General features: G+C 40.8%; 1 protein-coding gene across 1 annotated transcript; it reads right to left on the bottom strand.

Moving 5' to 3' along the window:
* Positions 1-647: 647 nt before the first annotated feature.
* Positions 648-18,381, bottom strand: LOC310936740 (protein mono-ADP-ribosyltransferase PARP6; the record flags this gene model as incomplete). Its single annotated transcript, XM_083900874.1, has 21 exons — positions 648-750; positions 1,219-1,303; positions 1,849-1,912; positions 2,795-2,874; positions 4,239-4,308; positions 5,901-5,973; positions 7,470-7,582; positions 7,736-7,784; positions 7,914-7,981; positions 8,565-8,630; positions 8,828-8,953; positions 9,196-9,288; positions 9,422-9,517; positions 9,782-9,913; positions 10,286-10,436; positions 12,293-12,442; positions 13,563-13,629; positions 13,813-13,903; positions 14,136-14,196; positions 15,002-15,096; positions 18,274-18,381. The coding sequence occupies 21 exons, from the start codon at positions 18,379-18,381 to the stop codon at positions 648-650; spliced, it is 1,941 nt and encodes a 646-aa protein (XP_083757000.1).
* Between the last annotated feature and the right edge of the window lie 4,025 nt (positions 18,382-22,406).

Below are 22,406 nucleotides of genomic sequence, written 5' to 3'. Positions count from 1 at the left end.
TTACATGTGTAATCAAAGTGCCTATAGTTTATGCAGCTTCAAGCAACACCTTGCTCACTGGATTCTGGCAGCTTCATCCAGGGGACAAGGACTAAAGGACAGAGCAGTACCTGTACCACAGATAATTATGTCGCAGACCTTAATTCGAGACATTAATGAGTGAAAATTAAAAGAACGGATCAGAAACGATGCCTTTATAAACACAGTAAGGGAACTATGCATGTGCATGTAAATCCAACAACCACAGAGGGATTTGTTGTTTGGAATGATTCTTTTTTCTTTCTTCTTTTTTTTTTTTTTTAACTAGAAATTCACAAAGAGAAAATATAATTACAGATCATTAAGATCTGTATAGGTGGTAAATGTCATAAACTGAGAAACGCAGACTGGCGTTGACCAAGCTACACGCGGACGGACAGTTAAATAAACATGTAGTGTGTAACCGATGAAAGAATAGGAACAAAACAAGAGAGACGGACCAAGAAAAAAAAAAGACTCTAGACATAATAATGTGCTGAAGAGCTCCCTCAGTCGCTTCATTATCACGCCTGTGGTCGTCTTGTCTGAACATTCGCTCTCTCTGCCTGTCTGCCTGTGCGCCTCCTCCAGAGAGACAAATCCATCTATGTGTCGCTGGTGAATCTCCATTAGCTGGAGTAGATCTGAGTCCCAATCACACGCATGATCTCCTTCTGAACCTTTGGCTCCTGGGTGTTGATGTTGGCATCCCCTACTTGGCCATCTTCATACCTGTGCAAAGAAAATACATACAGATACAGAAAGCAATATTTTATTTGTTGGTATAAGGGGCCCAGATGAATACAGGATTCTTATTATTATTATTATTCATCAGCCAGTGTAGACTCATCTAGTTGTTTTAGTACATAATTGGGCTCCAAACATTACCTTAAAACACCATGAGCCACAAATGTGGAATGGTCACATCAATCAGACGTGAGCACAATAAATTCATGACCGCTTTAAAGTGATTAATGAGTGATGAGGGACAACAGCAGCAGCAGCAGCATCTAGTACAATCTGTTATTAAACAGCAGTTTAACAGGTGCAACTATGCAACTCCAGTAATGAGCTTCATAATTTAAGGGTTGATGATAATGAGTTTAGTTTAACCTTCTGCCTTGTTGATGCGCCCAGTCGTAATCAGGCATACATTTTGTGAAGTCGACGAAGGAGTTAAAGGGCTCGGGGAATACTTACACAAAAAAGAAGCGAGTACAGACGTGGTCGGATACCGGACACACCCAGATGTTCCCATGTTTCTGCAGATCTTTAGATGTGATAACTGTGTAAAAACAGAAGTCAAGGCTTTAAACTCATCATCCTGATCGATGCACTCTATATTAATCTGTAAGTGTTTTCCCCAGGACACATATTTTACATATTAATACATTGGCCACTTTGATTTAAAGGAGCTGTTTGTATGAATAAATAAATATATAAGAAAAATAAAATGAACATGGTATTTCGTCAGAGATTAGGGAAACAAATAATGGCTTCACTGACAATGGTACAGCCTGTATATTCACAATTTAAAATCTAATTACCAGACTATACTGGATTGCCAAACTATCTGGCAACCTTTTGTCTCTGGGGAGTAGGGCTAAAGGTAAACGCTCTCCAACAGTTTAAATTTTGATCGCAGTGCCCGTTTTAAACTCAAGAAATAACCACATTATACATAATGGGATTTTTTCATTGAATTGTGTTCACAGAAATCGCTTAATTAGTATGAATAATAGTTAGTATACATATTTATTTTTACATTGTATGTTTTTATTACAAATCACAATATAATAATCAAATACATGTATGTGCTCGTGCTCTTACCTTCGCACAGAGCGATGCAGTTCAGGTTTCGACTCTGAAGAAACCTTGATTGTATCGGACGGCTCTGTTGACAAAACAGACGACAACAGTGTTAACGGTGACGATCAACAAAGCTGCTGCAGTAATTACAATAATCTAAGCGAGCTGAGGGTAACAATTAGACATAGCGATTAGAAGACATCTCACTGTAAACGAAATGCATGCATGCCTATTGAATAACAGCTCTCACCTCTGAATGGACCTATGTCTCTGTCCTTTATTTATATATCAATCTATAAAGCAAGTTGCGTCTGTGTGTCTGTGACGGGCATATCTCGCTGACCGTTAGTCAGATCGCCCTAAGACTTTGGATATAGGTTGAGCATGGCCCGATGGTGTGCATCCTTGATTTTCAATTTTTGCTGATTTATCACGCTACACCAGGCAGGCAGCGGCTCATCAGCAGCAGCTGCGCTGTCTGGAGCAGGGAGGTTGGAGTGAATGGGCTGTCCTCACTGTGGGCGAGACATTTGCACGCGGTTCACCGCACTGTTATACTGAAACGTCGAAGTCGTTTCCATGTCCATTCACCAATGCGCGAGCACATGCTTATTTTGCATTAGCATGCTACTACTTTCCGGCTTACTTGGCAAACCTGTTTCCAAAGGTAAGCTAGCGAGGCTACAATTAGCATTAGCATAGGGCTAACATAATGCAAACGCTTTTCGATTAGCATTAGCGTAGCTAGCTGTGTAATGCTAGATCGAAAATGAAAACATTTGCAATGAGCCAAATGCCTAATGTGCCCCATAACTGAAAAATATTCTTCAGCTCCCACTATAGGAACACATACTTCCTACGGGCACTGCACTAGTCCTCTTTGATTTTTATATACTGCTGCCCAACAATATATTACTTCTCAAATTCACTATGCATATAAGGGGTGTAGTATGTTTTTTTCTCTCACCGGTGGTATGGTGTTCATGCGGTTGTAGCGCTGCACCAGTTCATCTTTGGTGGGCATGCGGTGCTGTCCTTTCCCCATTCCTGCAAGAAAGCAGCACACAGCGCTGAGTAAACAACTCTCCATCAGAATGACCCGACCTCGAGTCAATTATGCTGTGCAAAACTCTTCCTCTAATGGTCTCGAAAGTCTATTAAAGATAAATTATTGCCCGCAGTGCTAACCTTCATATGACGTTTACTGGTGCAATAATACTACTGAATTCTGCGTTAAAAAAAAACTGAGCTGCCAAATGAATTTCAAAAATGTAGGATCATAAACAAAATTGGGCACAGCAAGTATGGCTGTTAGCATGTTTTATTAGTAAGAAGCAGCTTGAATGCACAATTGTACAATTACCTCTATTGTTTTGATAATGTGCAATCTTACACATTAATAAACTTAATCTTCAGTCCGGAGCATTAATTTAAGTATTTCATACCCATTGCTAAAGTTGAGAAACCATTGACATAATGGCAAGGTGGGCCCTGCTGACAAACATTATACTATTTTATAGGATTAGAAACCCAACCTGAATTTGTGTTTTGGTAGAAATGCACATGTATGGTGTTTTAGGGTTTGGTTTAAATCGTGACCAAACCCTGACCAACAAAAAGAAAACAATGGAAATACAAGAGCACTCAAAAAGCGCAGACCTCCACCAAGGCTTTAACACTTTGTCATCTGCGTTTTACTTCCCAACACCTGACATTGGGATCGACTGGACTGAGAAGATTTTCTGGTTCTGTATAGACCTTACCTGCTTAAAACTAGTATTATTATTATTGAATTGCCACCAGATCAGGTCCAATTGAAACCATTCTTGCATACACATACCAAATTTCATTCTAATCCAGTTTTTTGAGTTATGATTTTACAGTTTTGCCCATTATAAGAAATAGGGATTTCTTGCAAATATCACAATGTTTTGTGAAGTCATCATTAGGTAGACTATTACCAAAATTGGGTGATCATCACAAAAATTCATTTTTTTATGTATCAATCAGCCAGGAAATTGCTAACAGAAAGAGACACTTACAGATAAACCCACGCCGATGAAAACATAACCTCCTTGGCGGAGGTAAAGAAAATAAGTCAATCAAAACACCCCAATCCACTAAAAGCCTATTTGCATACAGCTACAACAATGCATGGTATGGATAGGTGGAACACAAGTTTAGGGGCCCAAAGCCCAGCACCCAAAATGGACGTACGTGTACAACACAGTGCAGCACAACAGAGACGATAACATGAGCAGTTCTCACATGTGAAAATGAAATATTCCAGGATGATAAGCAGGCCATGTCACACACAGAAAACACTTGTTAACCAACATGGCGTAAAAAAAAAAAGAAAAAAAAAAGGAGGGCCGTCGGGGCCTGGGTGATGAGGAATGAGCCGTTCCTACCTGAGTATCCAAAAGATATGCTGGAGATGGGGCTCAGATAGATGCCCTTTCCATATGCTGCCCCATGCAGCTTGGGTAAGAGCAGGAAGGAAGGATTGAGTCACCGAGCAGTGGCACAACACAACTTCACATACACACATGGTATACGGGAGTACGCTCATATACAGAGCAACACGCACCAGACACAGTGTACTTCAATCATCGTAATTCAGTGATCTACCGTAATCTTTCTGTACATGTGACCTGGCAAAGCTCACTACAAAGCAAACTGAAGACACACACACACACACACAAATAATCCAAAGATGGGGTACAGCAAAGAGCTGGAGAAACAAAAATACGATAGTGATCTCCAACAATCCGCACAATCACAATTTGTGAATGAAATGTTCAGGTAATGCAAGGTATGCTGTGAAGTCAGAAATGAGACAACGGGGGCTGGTTTGAAGATGCAATATGAGGATGATTGACATCGATGAGCGTTCACGCAAGGATGTCCAATATGGAGAAAACAGTACGCCCGCAGGTGTGACATGAAGAACCAATTGAAGGAACAAAGACAAAAATAGTTTGGGAATAAAATAGGAGGAAGATGGCGGTCAGGATGTGACAAATCGGGGGAGAAATCAAAAGGAACGATAGACGATAGACTGGTGTGATGATGGCTGGCACACCACCACCTTCTCCTCCTCCTCCTCCTCCTGTTGAACACAATGGCCTGTGGGGAGTGGGAGTCGGGCGTCAACGCTCAAGGTGAAATGGAGAGGAGAAAGAGGAGGCAGACGAGCGCTGAGGCGAGATCAAAGATTGAGAGTTCAAAAAAAGTTGGAGAACAAAGGCGGCACAAATGAGGCACGTCACCATGATACAGCACTCACGGCCAGCACTGACGTTTCACAGATCCTTGAGATTTCAGATTCGTGTTTAATCTATTTTCAAAAACATGAAAATCCAAGCTGCAATTACCCGCCGCATTGTTCTCACTAGCTCGCACTTCGTCTTTTCTTGTTTTCTTAATTTACCTTTTGAAAAAAAGTATCTTTTCAAAAAGTGCAACACCATCCTTGGTTGATCATCGTTAGACAGATGCAGGAGAACAAGGACACATTTGGAAGAAATGCACGTTTTCTGTCCTCAAGTGGTCTTGATCATTCCAATTTGTGCAATCATTTATACCCATTTAATGATCTCTTCTATGACCTGAGGCAAATTTTTGACCCAGGTCTAAATAAATAACACGTGGTGCCACTTTATTTACTTCCTCGTTCACTGTAAGCACATGGAGCGTGTCCTTTGCATCCTTCAGATTTAGACCCATCCTACTTAATGCTCTAGGATATTAACCCCTACAGGACACACAAGGCAGCCTCCTGACAGCACAGCTGACACCACAGTCCCCTCCGTTTGTCCCACAATGGGAAGAAACGTGCCGTCTGCTGCTGTCGGAGAAGGAGACAGAGAGCAGCCGACATTAGGCCGGGCAAATCTCTCAGTGTGCCCTGCTCGCTGTGGTGCCAAATGCAACGCTGCTGAAAAGGGAAGCTGGCATCCATTAACTGCAAAATGAATGACCCGGACGACGAGCCTGCTCTAACCAAAAGCAGGTTTACTGTCCAAGAGGAGATGCATCATAAATTCCAGCCAACTGTCAGGGTTACGTACCTGTAGTTTTGTATAGGAGGCATTGACTAGTCCATTCCTCAGAACAGAGTGCCAGTTCTCTATATGGGAGCCACTAGAGCAAGTAGAGAGAGGGAGAAATAAGAAGAAGAAAAAAAAAAGTCATAAAATGAAGTGTAGTGTAATATGTGGACCTCTGACGTTTATTGGCCAGAACCATGCTTTTCAAGAACACTCGTAAAATCGTACTGGTGCATTTTATCTTGTGAGCTCTAATTCATTGTACGTTCCTTCCACAAAAGAATGTGAGAAATTAGGTGTTTGAAATCTAATTGAATCAAATAAAAGCAGCTTCATGAAGGAGAGGCAATTAATAGTTTAAGTGGTGATAGAGCAGTAACAGATCAGCAAATGGTCAAATACTAAAATGCTATTCATTATTTGTATATGGTATCTACAAAACATTATGATTATTATGATATTACTCTTGTGAAAAGAGTACAGAAATTGATGTATTACGTTTGCACTATAGCGGCACTACCTTTATAATCTCTATTTATTTCATATATTGCACATCACGGTGTTTTCTAAAACCTAGAACTTGAAATTCATGAGGGGCGAGACTGAAAGATTCAAACGTCGCTACATTCAGTCTACTCTATTAATGGATGTATAGCATTTGTGCAAAGACTTTCTGTACGCCAACATCCTCCAACGTCAAATCATTTAGCATTTGGCATACAGTAGGGATGCACAATATTATCGGCACGATATCGGTATTGGCATATATTAGCTTTAAATTTGTATTATAATTTTATGTATATCTACATTTGCACTAAGCAAAATATTATGTTCATGTAACTACAGAAGAAACTAAATGGCTTCTGCATTTGGGTGCTGGGAAAAAAAAACCTATATGTACAGTATTGGTATCGGTTATCGGCCCAAGCACTCCAGATATATCGGCATAAAGGATATGGGCAAAAAGTCCAACATCGTCAATCCCTATAATACAGATTATTATTATACAGTATACATTTTTAATCTGTGTATGTTTTCTTTCTTCCTACACCCTTGAATTGTATGAATAGTTCATTGATTATCTTCTCAATCTCCCCAACTGTCATTTAATATATATTACAATTTTGATACCATTTTAAGTACTAATCAGAGAGACTGCTAACACTGTTCCATGAGTGGGTTGCACCCTGGAAGTGCCCAGATAGGCCGTGTGTATCTAAAATATTCAGCAGAGCCCCATCTGCTACAGTACAAATGTCAAACTTGCAGTCATCGCTGGCTCCGAGTGCTGGCTAAGCAAGGTGCTCTCCCAGTCCTGGCCACGGCTCTGCGCTGTTGTTTGTTATAGTTCCATAAAATCTAGCTGGAGTGGGCCCTCTGTCCACAACATAATGAGGGGGTGTCACTCTGACACATGCTTATGTGTGAACCACTGCTATGTTAAATGATGTATGTATTTTAGTAAGCATCATCATTAACATCATTTACAGGAGAAGTACATTACAATTCTGAATGAATTAACTATTTCAATACGTACAATGAAAACCATGTTGAAAGCATGGGATCTGCAAAAGTGCAAAGTGGACTCACTGGAAGGCGAAGGTGCTGCCGTATAGCTTCTTGGCAGTGCGAAAACGAGCCTCCTTAGCCGGGGGACTGCTGAGCAGCAGGAACTGATGGGAGGTGTGCATGAATTTCAGTTGCTATACCACAATGAGATCACACGGGACGAGTAAGAGCCCAAGAGAGAGAAGGACAAACAAAAAGAGAGAAAAATTGAGCACTGACCATCAAACAATGAGGCAACACCATATTTAATAAAGGAGACTTGAGGGGATGTCCCTCTGGTGTCCTACCCTACTGAGAGGCAGCTTAACGATATGCGACCTGTTACTGGAGATAATCCTGCAGGTAGAAAGAAAGAAAGAATATATTATTAGATTCATTTTGATTCTGACTATATCACATAGAAATATTGCTATTGTTCACATACACAAATAAATCAACTTTTAGTATAATGTTCCGTCTACTCACCACTGTAGCAGGGGATGGGCCAAAGGGTCCAGTTTGTCCATCTGTTTCTTTATCTCCAGATATGAGCCCTAAGAAAAGCACACAATCCACATGTTGTTGTCAGATGTTTTGTTTCTGGTTTGTGATTAATGCAGTATACCTGTGTAGATCTTCATGCATCAAAGTGGAAGCAGATACTGTCACCATGATCACTAGACAAAGCCAGCAACCATGCAGTTTAGCACTACACTCCAAAAGGGTCCTTCTACAAGGGCTGAGGTTCTACCTGGAACCATTTGCTTCTGAAAAACCCTTTCCCGAAGAAAGGGTTTGTCAAGGGTTCTTGGTAACACTAATGGTTCCAGTAAGAACCATTTTGATCCAGAGAACCTTCCCGAATAAAGGGTTTTAAAAGGGTTCTTGGTGGAACCCTCCAAAAGGGTTCCAGGTGGAATCTTTCTACCTGGAGCCAAAAAGGGTTCTCCTATGAGGACAAGCGGAAGAACCGTATATGGTTCTACTTAGCACTTTTATTTCTAAAAGTGTATGAGGGAAAAGACTAAATACAGGACTTTATAATCAACAGTCTACGGTGGACACATATTAAGAATCTCATAGCTTTACAGATCTCAATGATCCTTCCCTTCTTCCCCTCCCATCTCCCACTCGTACCTGGGTCATTTCCCGGATGGACATGACACTGTCCAGTGCTTTCTGCAGTCTCTCATAATTCTTCTTCTGTGTTCATTGGTTGAGCCAATCGTCATTGTATGCAATGAAAGAGGGAAAAACATACAGACGTTAAATTACTAATCGAGGTTTGAAACGAATGTCGCACATTCCTCAGGTGAACAGCGACAGCACGGGTGAGGTCAAATACTGGTACATGTATTGACACGGTGAGTAATCATGATTCAAGCAGAGGGAGTGCTGACCTTTGGGTTGAAGGCCAGAGTCTTGGGATCATTGGGATCAACAACTGATGGGTAAGGTTCAAAGATGATGCTCTTACGGGGAGACTCGAGAGCAGCACGACACATGGCCACAAGTAGGTCCACCACCTGGGAAGACAGATTTTACATAATTGCATTTCCTGCCTTTAGACGATGCATATGTGAAACATGTAAGGAACAAATAATCAGAAATGCAAAACATTGTTGTGTCTCCCTCTGGAGCATCAGTGTTTGACTGTTGTGTTTTGTTGTGCTCTTACTTTTTTTATCTAAAACATTTGGGAAATAACAGTCAATTACTGCGCTGTGATTTATTATCCTTTAATATCTATCTGTTGTGTTGCAGTCACCTCTGCGCCGGTGGCCACTTCCTCTGCAGCTCCGGACATCACACCCAGAGTGTAAAAGGAGAACACACACAGCTCTCTGGTGCACACAGCGGGCTACATTAACACACCCAGACAAAGAATTATGTACATTAGAAACCTGCACGGAAATTAATAAATCCTCCCACACGTAAAATGTCAGGAAAAGGTTGGTTAGTGTTTCTTTTTTTCTTTTTTTCGGCTATGTTACCTTCAGCATGGATCCATTCTGAAAAACATGCTGTTCGTCACACACCACGCAGTACTCATTGAGTGTGGGGATCCTCTGCTCTGAGTACTTCATTATCTGTCAGGAGAAAAGCACAGTGGTGTTCCCACCTCCAGCACTGCTGTATATAGTGGCAGAAGAGTAGTAACAAATTACAACTTTTCTAGCAGGCACAAACATGCAGTGTTGGCCCCCCACTCCCTTTGCAGATGCACAGTCTATAACATAAACACCCAATAAACTCGGGCCACAGGTTGTGAGACAGGATGTAATTGTCTTGTGTTTACAAAGGATATGATGTACATTTGCTTTAAGTGAACTCGCATCTCCTCAGGGTCTAACCTGCACTAAGAAGCCATACTCCAAGGTAGGGATGTTCTTGCAGTGGCCGCCCGCCTGGGATGAGAAAAACAATTCAATCAGCTGCCTCGTGGTAATCTGCGCTGGGGCCCTGGCCGCCGGGACAGCCACAGTCTGATGAGTCAAGTGAAGACAAAGCATTATGGGAAACGGCGCAGCAGCCATGGAACGGTAGGGGCAGGGAAAAAGCTCAAGTGGGAAGAGTGCAGATGACAGGTGACTGAGCAGAGGGTCAGAGTGGGTCACAGTGGATTAAGACAGACAAGAGCAATATACAGTTCCATCAAAACAGCAAATAGCTCTTTCCTCACATTTAGCACAATCCTTAATGACACTGAACCCATTATGATTGAATCAGTATCACCAATGTTACAATTTGATCCAAGTAATGCAGTGTTTTCTATCCAACTAAAGACTCCAAAAACAACAACGCTAAACTAAGGTCTGTGGTTTTACAGCTGCACAATCGTCCCGTTGGGCACTGACCTGGCTGTTTGGGGGATAGCTGAACAGTTCCCCTTTAGGATTCTTCATGGTACAAGAGATGGAGCGGTTCATCAGGCGGGTCACTCTCAGCTCAGGGACACTCAGCTTCCCTTTAATAACTGTATCTTGGATCAGGGGAAAACTTGGAGACCTGTTGAACAGCAAGACACAAAACATGTGCATCACGTGTCATCATTCAAATATCTATGAGGCAATGCTAACATTGCGATCTTTATTCTAAAAGCGGTTACATTTATTATTACATTAACAATTCAATACATAATAGCATTTCAGCTGGTGCTGATTTTGTTGATTTTGTTGACTTTCCTTCTTCTCAAGCTTGATACAGAGATACACTTTCATTCTGAGCCTTGACTTGAGAACAGGGTCTGTCCACTGCCATAGCTTTGTGCCACAATATAGTTTACAACTGATGAAGAGAAACAGCAGCATTGCGCTAGTAAAGCAAGATGATTGCAGGCAGAAGTGAATTTTACAGCTCAAAAAACCCCAGGCGCTCAGCATTAAAGATAAATGCTCCTTGGCCCCGTCTGCCCTTGCGCTGCTCGTGTATACAAACAAATGCTCCCTCGGTCAGGCGTGATAGTATTGCTTGGCAGAGCCCGTTTTCAGATGACGGACGCGGCATACAAATAATATTATTTGTTTGGTTTCTGTTCACTGAGACCAAACAAAGGCAGAAAAATAACAACAACAAAATAAATCCCCCAAAGTTACACACTGCAGCTTTAATTGTCAGCGATATTTGCAAAAACTCTGTAGCTTTAACACAGTGAGCTCAGTCAACCTTGTATTATAATGGTCATAAAGTAGGTCATTTTATATTGACGTATACTGTATTAAAGAAATGTGGTCACTCACAAGAGACTGACAATATTATACTAAATCATATTACAAGAGCCAGTGTTCACTTCCACCATCACTGTTGGACTTTATCCGTGTTCCCTCTTGATATGTGACTTCTGTCAAGTCATGACAATGTCAAGATGACCTAATGGTTAGTGAGGCCGACATCGACTGAGGACCCATAACTGTAAAATCATCCTGAAGTGAGACCGAAGCCAGGAAGATTGCTTCCCCCTGGAGGAAATTGTTGAATTTAAGTCAATCTGCACCTTGTGCTGTGTCATAGCGTCCTTGACATTGCTCATCATCTTTGTTATGCCTTACCTTTTCACAGACACACCTTCATCACTATCTTTGATTGCACTTATGACCAGATATAACACTGACTGAGCTGCATCAGAAATCCCCTGTCTCTTTAAAACAGCTTGCTTTTAAGTACATTAAATCCTATGTTGCACATTCCCAGTGTAGATGTCACAAAGATGACAAAGAAAGACACACAGACAGAGACAGGATGATGTTAAAGTAAATATATATACTGTAACTGCTTAAAAACTGTACTGTTGTGTGATAAATACATTTATATTAATCTACAGAATTTAGAAATAAATATACTCTAGAAACATTTATCATGTAATTGCTCATGCAGGCCAGTCAGAGGCATTCATTTAAAATGGGACAGGTTTGATATGATGACAGAGTGCAGAATGGCAGTGCTGCTGAATCATTTTCCCTCACAACCAAGATGGCTGCCTCTGCTGAATCACTTCTGAAGAAGAACTGCTGTACACTGCAGTCTGTTTACATTAAAATGTCACATCATTGCACTAATTAGCGTGTAAATCTGCCCGTTGACCGGCGATATCACTCCAGTGAACGTGAAAGTAAACGAGGGGGGTTCCCAGACTTATTCACAAATGCAAAATGTGCCCGGCAAAGGCAGGCTGGCATAAATTAGGGCCAATGATGAATGCAGCGATGATTTTTAAGCATCACTATCAAAGCATCATAATGAGGAAATAAATATGTCCATGTGGGACAAAATGGCCTGTATCATTTTCCAGATATTGTCAAAATATGATCACGTGTTGCATCCGTACTTCTGTCAACACAGCACAGAGAATACAATGAGAGACCTACTTGGGTATGGGGGAGAAGATGCTGAGCCCTGCACGGAACTTCTTGATGGTCCCCCCGGCTTTGAACCAGCTGTGCCTCTTCTCCTGCTGAGCCTTGAGGAACTCATTACTGAGGTGCTTCCACTGCTGTGAGGTGAACGTGCTCAGGATCCTAAAGTGTTACAAAACAGTCAAGCAGGTGGGAAAAAAAAGTGAGCAGAACTGGCTGAGCTTCTGGTTTTTCAGTAGTGTGCATTGTTATCTTGTGTAAGTGGACCGGGCCAAGTACAAGATTACAGGACTAAACATTAAATATTCATGCATGATTCATCTATTCTGTACATTGTTTGGTGGTTTCTATTTCTCACGCAAAACTTCTGAATTTGCACTGTTATTTTGTTTATAGGAAACTGAGGTTAACCCTTTTCACCGAGCGTATGGTTTCTAAAAAGCTGAGAAGTTGCACGTTAAGCATGTGGTTATTATGGTAATTTCGCTCGTGCTGTTTCAGGAAGCAGGAGAATCAGCGTCTTTGTCGCCAGAGAGATGAGAGTGGGAAGAACACCTGCACGTAAATATAGTTTCCATTTTTCGGGCCTGTTTTGCACATTGAGAGACATAGTCTTAAATAATGTTTCTGTAAATATGTTGTATACTGTTCCGATTTCAAATTGAACACACACAATGTGTGTTTTTCTAAGTATTTTTTTTTGTTTTTCTTCATTTTAAAGGTGTATTATGTAATAAATTTAAAGCAACTGGCCATAAAATCCTCCTAATATGTCACAGAAACTCAGGAATAATATTCATATAACATCCTGAACTCATCAACAACAACAGTACAGCCAAAATATTCACATTAAAAAAAAATCTTTTGCAGACCGCTAATCATGTTTATGTTTTGAAACCATGTTTTGGCATGTGGCGCCACCTACCGCCGTCTACCGAGTCTCAGCTGCCGAGCAACCACGGGTTGCCAGTTACGTCTGAGCTACGAAAACGAAACCTAAAAGACCAAGGTATTTTGAATTTGAGTGTCGTAACATTACATATGGCGCCTTTAAATTGTTAAAACTGTAAATTGTAAGTACTTCTGGAAAAATGGACAAAAGCACTTACTCACAGGACATTTTCTTGGCCTTTTATGGTTAAATTAAGTTAAAGAGAAAAAAGTCCAGGGGGACATTTTGAGGGTTAGGTGTTAAAGGGTAAACTCGTGAAATCTTCAGTGTGTGAAATCGCAATGAAGGGTGATGGGGGGGGTGTTACACATAATAAATGACATAACTTACTTTTTGAGCTGCAGGCCCAAGCTGAATCCTTCTTTATTGGAGGGCTGGAACACTTCTACTGACGGCTCTGAGTGGAGATGACTAACATTATTACAAAGTGAACAGATTCACACTTTTCCTCTATCATACTGTCTTTCACTCTCCCTCTCGTGTAGCACATAGTGTACTCACCTCCCACGCTCAGTGAGTAGCACACATATCTAAAGTCCCTCCCAGAAAACCAACATCCACACTGACATCTTTTACTCACCAGGTCCATCGAGGTACTGAGAAAGAGAAAAGCGCAGTCTCAGAATAATGGGCTCTGTTCTGATAACTTTCCAAGCTGTCGCAACCTCCTCCTGAGTCAGACACACACACACACACACACACACACACATACACATACACATACACATACACACATACACATATGCAGAGTTAGGACCCTAATTAAGGCCATTTCTCATTATATAAATAAGTGATGAGCGCATGCTGCATAATAAATGATGTGTTACTTTGCAAAATGTCATTAGAATAGTAATGGGCAAAGATGGAGGAGGCATGTGCACAAGAAGAATAATGCCGACTCACATCTAAGAAACCGATGTTAATGTGAAGATCGATGTCCACATCATCAATGGTTCCATACTCTCTGTTCAGGGAGACAACAAGAGATACAGCCTATTTATCAAAAGTAAGGAGATGCAGCACACTCTTTTGCCTAATTAACCCTTTAAGAGGAAAATACTGTGTATTGTTCTTGTTTTCACCAGATAGTGAGTACATATTATAAATTAATGTGTACTCTTTGTACCTCTCCTTTGTGTATTATACTTTATAAAAAAAAAATATGTTGCATACAGTTAGTGTATGTTAACTTGTATATCTTTGTGACGACCAAAAAAATATATTTTGGCTTCTCCTTGCATTTTGCCACACCTTAAAGCGTGTATTGGTCGCTTTGTGAGGACCAACAATTGTGTAAAGCATACACTATTAGAAATAAAAGTGCTGAGTAGAACCATATAAGGTTCTTCGGCTTGTCCTCATAGGAGAACCCTTTTTGGCTCCAGGTAAAGGGTTCCACCAAGAACCCTTTTAAAAACCCTTTATTCAGGAAAGGGGGTTTTAAAGGGTTCTCTGGATCAAAATGGCTCTTACTGGTACCATTAGTGTTACCAAGAACCCTTGAAAAAGCCTCTCTTCAGGAAACAGTTTTTCAGAAGGAAAATGGTTCCAGGTAGAACCTCAGCCCCTGTACAAGGACCCTTTTGGTACCCTTATTACTAAGAGTGTAAGGAGTGAGGAATTTTGGCTGGTCCTCACCTCTTTAAAGGGCTTTTTGGGGGCTAGGGAATGGATTATGTCTAATCTGAGGGTCTTCACTATGAATGAAGAGCAATCGTGCGTGTGTGTGCGTGTGCGTGAGCGTGAGCATGTGCGTGTGTGCCTCATACCTGACAGAGACAGCACTGTCAGTGTAAATGTCTTTCACTGCCTCAATGTCTGCATCCAGTTGAGGGTGACGGTACAGGTCAGCGGCACAGCTCCCCTGCAACAAACAGTATATATTTATCCAAATGTGGTCTGTTTTTTTTTTGTTACACACAAGTAAATAAACACAAATATTTATAAAAAAAAACAAAAAAAACCTGTCCTTGCTTAATCGGTCTGGTTGGTGTGAGTGAAGATTCCAACTTAGAGTAGTGTACAGTTTTATTGTTTATTTTTAGCAGTTGGTTCTCACCATGTATCTGTTACATTTAGCCATTTAAAAAAAAGCAACTGTATTACTCAGTTCAAACTTAGCAATTGAATTAAACTTATGTTTCTACAACAATTTGAGCTGCTTTCAGCTGAATAAGCAAAATTTGCGCTTTATTCCTAACCTTGAACCATAGTCCTTAGCCATAAAGCACCACCTCTTAACTGGTTATAGTTATATTTTTTACCCAATTCTTAGTTGGGAATACTGAGTTAGTGAATCGCTTATCATCATAATTGTTGTGACCAATGTCTCTTCCTACATTACTTAGCTGGTTCCAAAATGTAATGCATAATTTCATTCATCATCATCAACATTTCAACCTGTTTTCTATTATTCGACAAGCTATTGCTTATTATTCTAAATGTATTCTTTGTAGAGAATAAGATAAAAGTAACATTCAGATACGTGCACCATCATTGTTACTACCAGTGACAACAACCAAATCTATCTTCTTCGTTTCACAGATTCTCATGGTTTTTGACATAAGATGGTTGTAAAATAACTGAATTATCTTTTACAGGATGTCCAGTTCAGCGTGGCTTATAATTCAATAGATCTGGTCAGCATTAGTCATCAGCTGTGACGCAACACCAAGCACATCTTATGTCAGCAATAAAATCAGACAGTTGCATAGTTTACAATGTGCCATAAAAAGAAGACCCAAGGAAGGATAACACCGGAAGCAAATCCATATTTGTAGATCACAGTTTAATCTGGTTACTTCTATAAAGAGCATTTTGAGTATTGCAGTCGTGATTGTTGACCCAAGTCTGTCACACATCCTCCTGGTGTCTTAACACTCATTTCCTCAGCTTCCTATGAATAGAGCAGATCCCACATTTTCGTCCTTATCTTCTCTCCACTGCTTTTATGTTCTCTGAGTGCATAGAAATGAGCTTTAAGCCCCTGACTGGATTTAAATTTCAATCACAAGTCTTGGAAGATAACAGTAAAAAAAAAGGGATGACTAACAGATTAATATCTCCATTTGGAAGTGAGGCACTGAACTTAACGAGATGAAATGATACATTAAATGGTGGCCATAGAAAAACGGATTTGATAGGTTTGCTTGTGATAAATGCTTAAGCTGGCGTAAGGTAGTAGCACTAAAATAGTACTGTGGCTCCTTGAGAGAATATGTTAAACTTTTATTCCCAGGAGCTGATTCATACTTCAGTGTAAAAAATTATATTTGACAGTTTTCTACACATACACATTTCTATTTGCATCAAAGACCCAGAACCCTGATATATGCATCCTAATGCAAAAAGGCATCAGGACGGACATTTTGATGTCTCATCTTGTACTGACCAAACTGCAGTGAAAAAGTGCTGTCTGACTTATTGACCTCCGCCATGAGATGTTTTCGCCAGTTTGTTTGTCTGTTTTTGTCTCTCTCTTAGCACATTACTCGAAAAGTCATGGACAGAAATGTCCCCAATGGGACCAGGAACAAGTTACATTTTGGACGTGATCCGTACATGTGGCATGTTGTATTTTGTAGGTTACTGAGCTGCCCTGGTGGAGGTCTGCGCTCTCCGAGTGCTTTTCTAGTTGTCTAGTACCACCATCAGTTTAAAATGATGTAAAATGACTGGTTATTCATGTTTGCAAGAAGGTAAATAAGTTGTGTCACCATCGGTTTAATATGAAAAAATATATCATAATCTATATAACAAAATAGTGATAACACTTTTTATTAAATCTGTTGTATATCTGCTTTGGTCTCTCTCTTCTATCTCTACCTCACCTCCCTCTTGTCCTCTCTCTCCCCCCTTTCTGTCCCCCACCTTTCCTCTGTCCCCCATTTTTCCTTTCACCCCAACCAGTCGAGGCAGATGGCTGCACATCTTAGAGTCTAGTGCTTAGTGCTTGCTCATTGTGTGAATTGTTGGGTTTCTCTGCTCTCGATAATGATGCTGTCAATGTACAGTGACTTGAGATAATGTATGTTGTGATTTGGCAGTATAAAAATACAATTGAATAATTGAATTATAATCCACAGATTAAAATTATACATATTTATCAGGCTTGAATAATACTATCATCTCTGAGTTAGAATGAACACCTCTGCCTCAACAGGCTGCTCATGGCTCTACAGATATGTTAGTATGTTCTTCTTGTCAACATTTTACAGTTGAGAATAATAATAATAATCTTATCCATAACAAAATCCTAATGATGAACAAGTTTCAGCTTACTGCAATGTTTTTTTTGTTATGCAAAATTGATTCTTACTAGTGCAGTGCCCGTAGGAAGAATGTATTCCTATAGTGGGAGCCAAATAATATTTTTCACTTATGGTAATGCCTGATTAGGAAAACGTAAAGGCTGACAGTCACAAAAAAGCTAGCTACGCTAATGCTAATCGAAAAAATTAAATTTCGTGTTGTGCCTAATGAGGTTGCACAGTGTTTGTATTGTGTTAGCCCTACACTAATGCTAATCGTAGCCTCGCTAGCTTACCTTTGGAAACAGGTTCGCCAAGTTAGCCGCAAAATAGTGACATGCTAATGTGCTCGCATATTGGTGAATGGACACTGAGTTCGTCGTTTGAGTATAACACCATGTTCTGCGGTGAACCGTGTGAAAACGTCTCACCCACCACGAGGACAGCCTCTTCACTCCCACCTCCCCGCTCCAGACAGCGCAGCTGCTGCTGATGAGCCGCTGCCTGCCTGGTGTAGCGTGATAAATCAGCGAAAATTAAAATTACTCCAAAAAACTGTAGGATGCACACCATCGGGCCATGCTGCTGAACCCATATTCAAAATCTTAGGGCAATCTGACTAACGGTCAGCGAGATATGGCCGCCACAGACAGACACACAGACGCAACTTGTTTTATAGATATAAATAGATGATATTATAGATGACTGCAATGTGTTAACATTGACTAGTATCACTTCTAAAAGCACATCATGTCATAGAGATTTTAGAAGGGTAATAGCCTCCTCTGTACCTGAATGCCATACAGGAACTGCTCCGACTCATTCTCTCCGTCCGACTCCTCGTCTGTCCAACACTGGCCTTTGATGTCCTGTGGGCCCACAGAATGTGAAAAGGCCATTATTGTAGACCTGAAAGAAAGTGCACAGTCGTTCCATCATCCCTTCATCTCACATCCTTTCTCACATGTCCATATTTAGCCTCCTGATCAAGGGCATCAAAACACTGCTTTATTTAGCATCTCAAAGTGAGAGACAGGGAGGCAGGATTTATTTTCAAAAGACATGAATTCAGCCTTTAAACAAATACTCAACTGAATTAAAAGAAGCGTCCAAATTAAAAATAACTATGCCTGAACCCCAGATGTCAAGTCAAACAAATCGACAGTGCTTATGTAATATATTTAGATGAGGCAAATTAAATTTAGTCTGCATGTCCGTTAGCATTTGATCCACCACTTTCTAAATCTTCAGCAAACCATATATGTTTGAACCTGCGTAATCATACACAGTAATTACAGCGATACAATCCTGGCTGTCTTACCATTGAGTCTTGTGTTCATAGGGCTCACTCAGACAGGTTTAGGCCTTAGAACACTGCCAACCATTTCAGCCTACTTCCAGGATGAAGGAGCGTGAACAGAAAAACCAGAGAGCTCCGTCTCTCTGTCTTGCACCGTGAAGGACTGCACAACCTCGGGAGAAACAGAAAGTAGAAAGAGAATTTTTTTTAAATGTTGAAAATGTGAAACAAAGAGACCATACCCAATGATGCCATGCTTTGTAAATGGTGCCCTCCTCCTCCCCCTTTAAAATGTCTGCAATTCACCTTGCCATGTATCCTAGCAACAGCCATCTCTGCCTCAGTTCAGAGTGGCATTAATCACTGTGGTGAGAATGTGTGGGAGATATGTGCTGTACGTTTAGGATCCAGGCAAGATGTCTCCATTTCTTTGTTTTGTATTCCCCCCCACTAAATTCATTTCTTAATCCTGAAGTACAAAAGGTTGGCCGAGCTATAGAGATGTGCAGAAAAAACAACACATATGCTGATGTCAGTGCATTATTAAACTGTTGCTTTTTATGTGCCTGGCAAAAAAAAAAAAAAAAATACAACAATATTTTTGTGATGCTAAATATGCTTTGTAATTTCATGTGTGTCCATAAGGTCAGTACAATGCAACAACACTATGTTAAGTAAAATAACAAATAGATATAAATTATGAAAAATTACCAAATAAAGGAACAGTTATACTTTTCATGGATTTTTAAATATATTGTGTAAGAAAAAATACAAGGGTAAATAACATCACTGATATAACATAGGCACTAAAAGTGCACTCTGTGTTTTATTGCGGCCCATCACATTAAGCGTCAGACATGTACACAACGCATCTGATGTCATTTCAACAAGACACGAAGATGCAGATGAAGAGATGCTTATTTCTTACTTCGCAGCTACTGCAACGTCACAATGCAAATTGCATTTTGCACATTTTAGTGCATATCAAGCCAAGCACTATACATAATTTATTACACATATCAGGACCGGATCCTGAGACTGAATAGCAACATAGCTCAGCACTGTAAGACAGAATGGCTGACATAACAGTCACGCATGAAATACACTATAATTAAAGAAGCCTTAATGATCCATTTTGACTTTGCGTCAGCATTTCGATTTTTTTAGGACCATGGGCTCAGGCATATTTCTACATGTCTAAAAAAAATATCCCTTTGTTTGAAATGTCTCTTTTTATGCCGGGAATAGGCTCGCATCTTTTCCATAATCCCCCTTTCACTGAACCCAGCTCGACATGGCTTCCTTGTCATTAGTACCTCTTTCAGATTAGCTCCTCTCCTTTTCTTTCCTGTTTATGTCTGCTGCTCAGCCATGTTCTCGACCCAGCTAGCATCTACATCCCTCCACCCCCCCCCCCCCCCCCTCGCCTCGCCATCCCATGGTCTCCATCGTCGTACATACCAATAAACTCCAACCCCCCAATCACCACCACCACCACCACCGCTGTCCCCATTCCTCGTTCTGATAAACATTTAACACAAACACAGACGCATTCAGGCGGATTACCCCCTCCCCCAGTGCTCTGCACCCCCGACCCATCCCTGAGCACTTACCTCCACAGAGGATGGAGACTCGGATGCTGTCCTTGCCTCAGCTGCTCCCCCTCTTAAAGGGCGCACCTGCCTCTCTCTCCCTCGGTGGCTGTTTTCCACTGAAACGGTAGATGAGAGGAAGCCCATTAAAATGAGAAATCAGAGAAACCAGAGCCTCAGTTTCCCCCAAATCTCGAGCGTCGGTCTCTCAGTCTGTGGTCCTGTGTCTGGGAGCAAGAAATCTGGTTTGTGTGAGCCTGTGTGTTTATCTATTGCAGATCTCCTGCTCCTGCTGCTGCTGTCTTATATTTTGCCTGACAACACTGAGGGGTCTGAGCATGCTCACTGAGAACAACCAGGCCAGTCATGTGACCTGCAGCTGACTGCACTGCTGCTGAGAAATAGGAAGAAAAATGGCCCTGCTCCTGCATTAGCCTCGACTTGCATGTATTTGTTGTGTGTGTGCATGTGTAAGACACACATAGAGAGACTCTGATTCAGGGTCTATGATTGGATTATTGCAATTTTTATTTAAATTTGTCTGCGGTCTATGTGTTTAAATATTGCTGAAGAATATAAACCAGTTTATTTCTGTTACATATAAATGTTATATTTATTCCAATAATATAATTATGTTTCATAACTACCATCTGTATCCATGATACACTGTCATCGCAACTAGGTTGTAGGCCTTTGAGCTAATCAGTATTAGCTCTATTGTCTTAAGGTATCAGTAAGGACTGACATAAAGAGCGGGCAGATTAATGAGCAGGTGTTAAGCCAACTGTCTGTGCACAGGAAACCAGAACAGCTCTTCAAACATGTATCTGGGAAAACACAAAGGTCTGTGGTATATGTGATGTTTACTCATCCTATATCTATAAAGCAGCAGCATCATGCTATTTCTAGATAATCTGAAGGATGCCGATTGAAACATAAATACTGTCAACCACTTGGAAGTAATTTAACTTGTTGCACTTCCATTTGATAGCTAAATATGCACCACTGAAAATACTGTTACAGTTACCAAGTATTATTCTCATAATATAATCATGATCTAATCTTGTGCTGCTTTGGGCCTTTATTTTGAAGATCACTACCAACAGCAGTTTCACTAGGGCAGTCATGACACGCTCAGAATTGGGGCACCCTGTCTCATCTCTGTGAGATTTATCCAAGGATATTCCCACAGTGTCTTACAGTACCTCATGGCCCGCGGGTAAACGGCCATTAATGCTGACTGACAGTCTGGGGGCTTGGCCTACAGACAGGACATCTGTCCCTTCCTCTCCTGATCAGGCGTCAGGTATCCTGGAGTGGAGTGGATCCAGACAGGCTGCCAGCAGGCAGTGAGACAAAAACATGGGCAGTGGAAGCACCACAGCTGCAAACAGGTGAGAGCAAACATGTGAGCGTGAAGGAAGGAATGTAGGGTTAGAGTTATCGTAGGCAGCGAGCACACCGTAGGCCACGATGAGCCCAGAAAGAAAGCAGTGCAGGTTAAAAGTGTGTTTACAATATTAGTATTAGTCTAATCACATGCAGAGTCTGGATATTGTGAATGAACAAATGTCACTATGGCTGAGACTTTGGTTGGTATGTGTGTGTGTGTGTCAAGGACGCCTGACAGCTCCTTGGCACAGCTGATTATCAGTGCAACAGAGTCTATTATGTCTACACTGGGCACACTACCACTCTGACTGTCGTTATTGTCCATCACTAATGTAATAGCACATGTCAATAATGAAAAGCAAGACTCAGGAAGTTTCTCTCAAATGAAATGACTTTGATATCCACTCATTTATAATTGTCTACATTGGAGTGGATTTCTTTAAAACAGCCATGTATATTTTAACTTAAATTTTAAGATTTGAAAAAAAAAAAAAAAAAGCTTTGTTTTTTCTCAAATCACAATAATAATCATATTAAACTTCTTAAGACAGGGGTGTCAAACTCATTTTCACTAAGGGCCACATCAGCATAATGGTTACCGTCAAATGGCCAGATGTAACTGCCTTACAGAATAAATGTA

Source organism: Microchirus variegatus, assembly GCF_963457635.1.
Source record: "Microchirus variegatus genome assembly, chromosome: 14".
Taxonomy (NCBI): domain Eukaryota; kingdom Metazoa; phylum Chordata; class Actinopteri; order Pleuronectiformes; family Soleidae; genus Microchirus; species Microchirus variegatus.
Note: the sequence above shows the minus strand (reverse complement) of the source record. Positions and strands in the feature narration are given on the sequence as shown.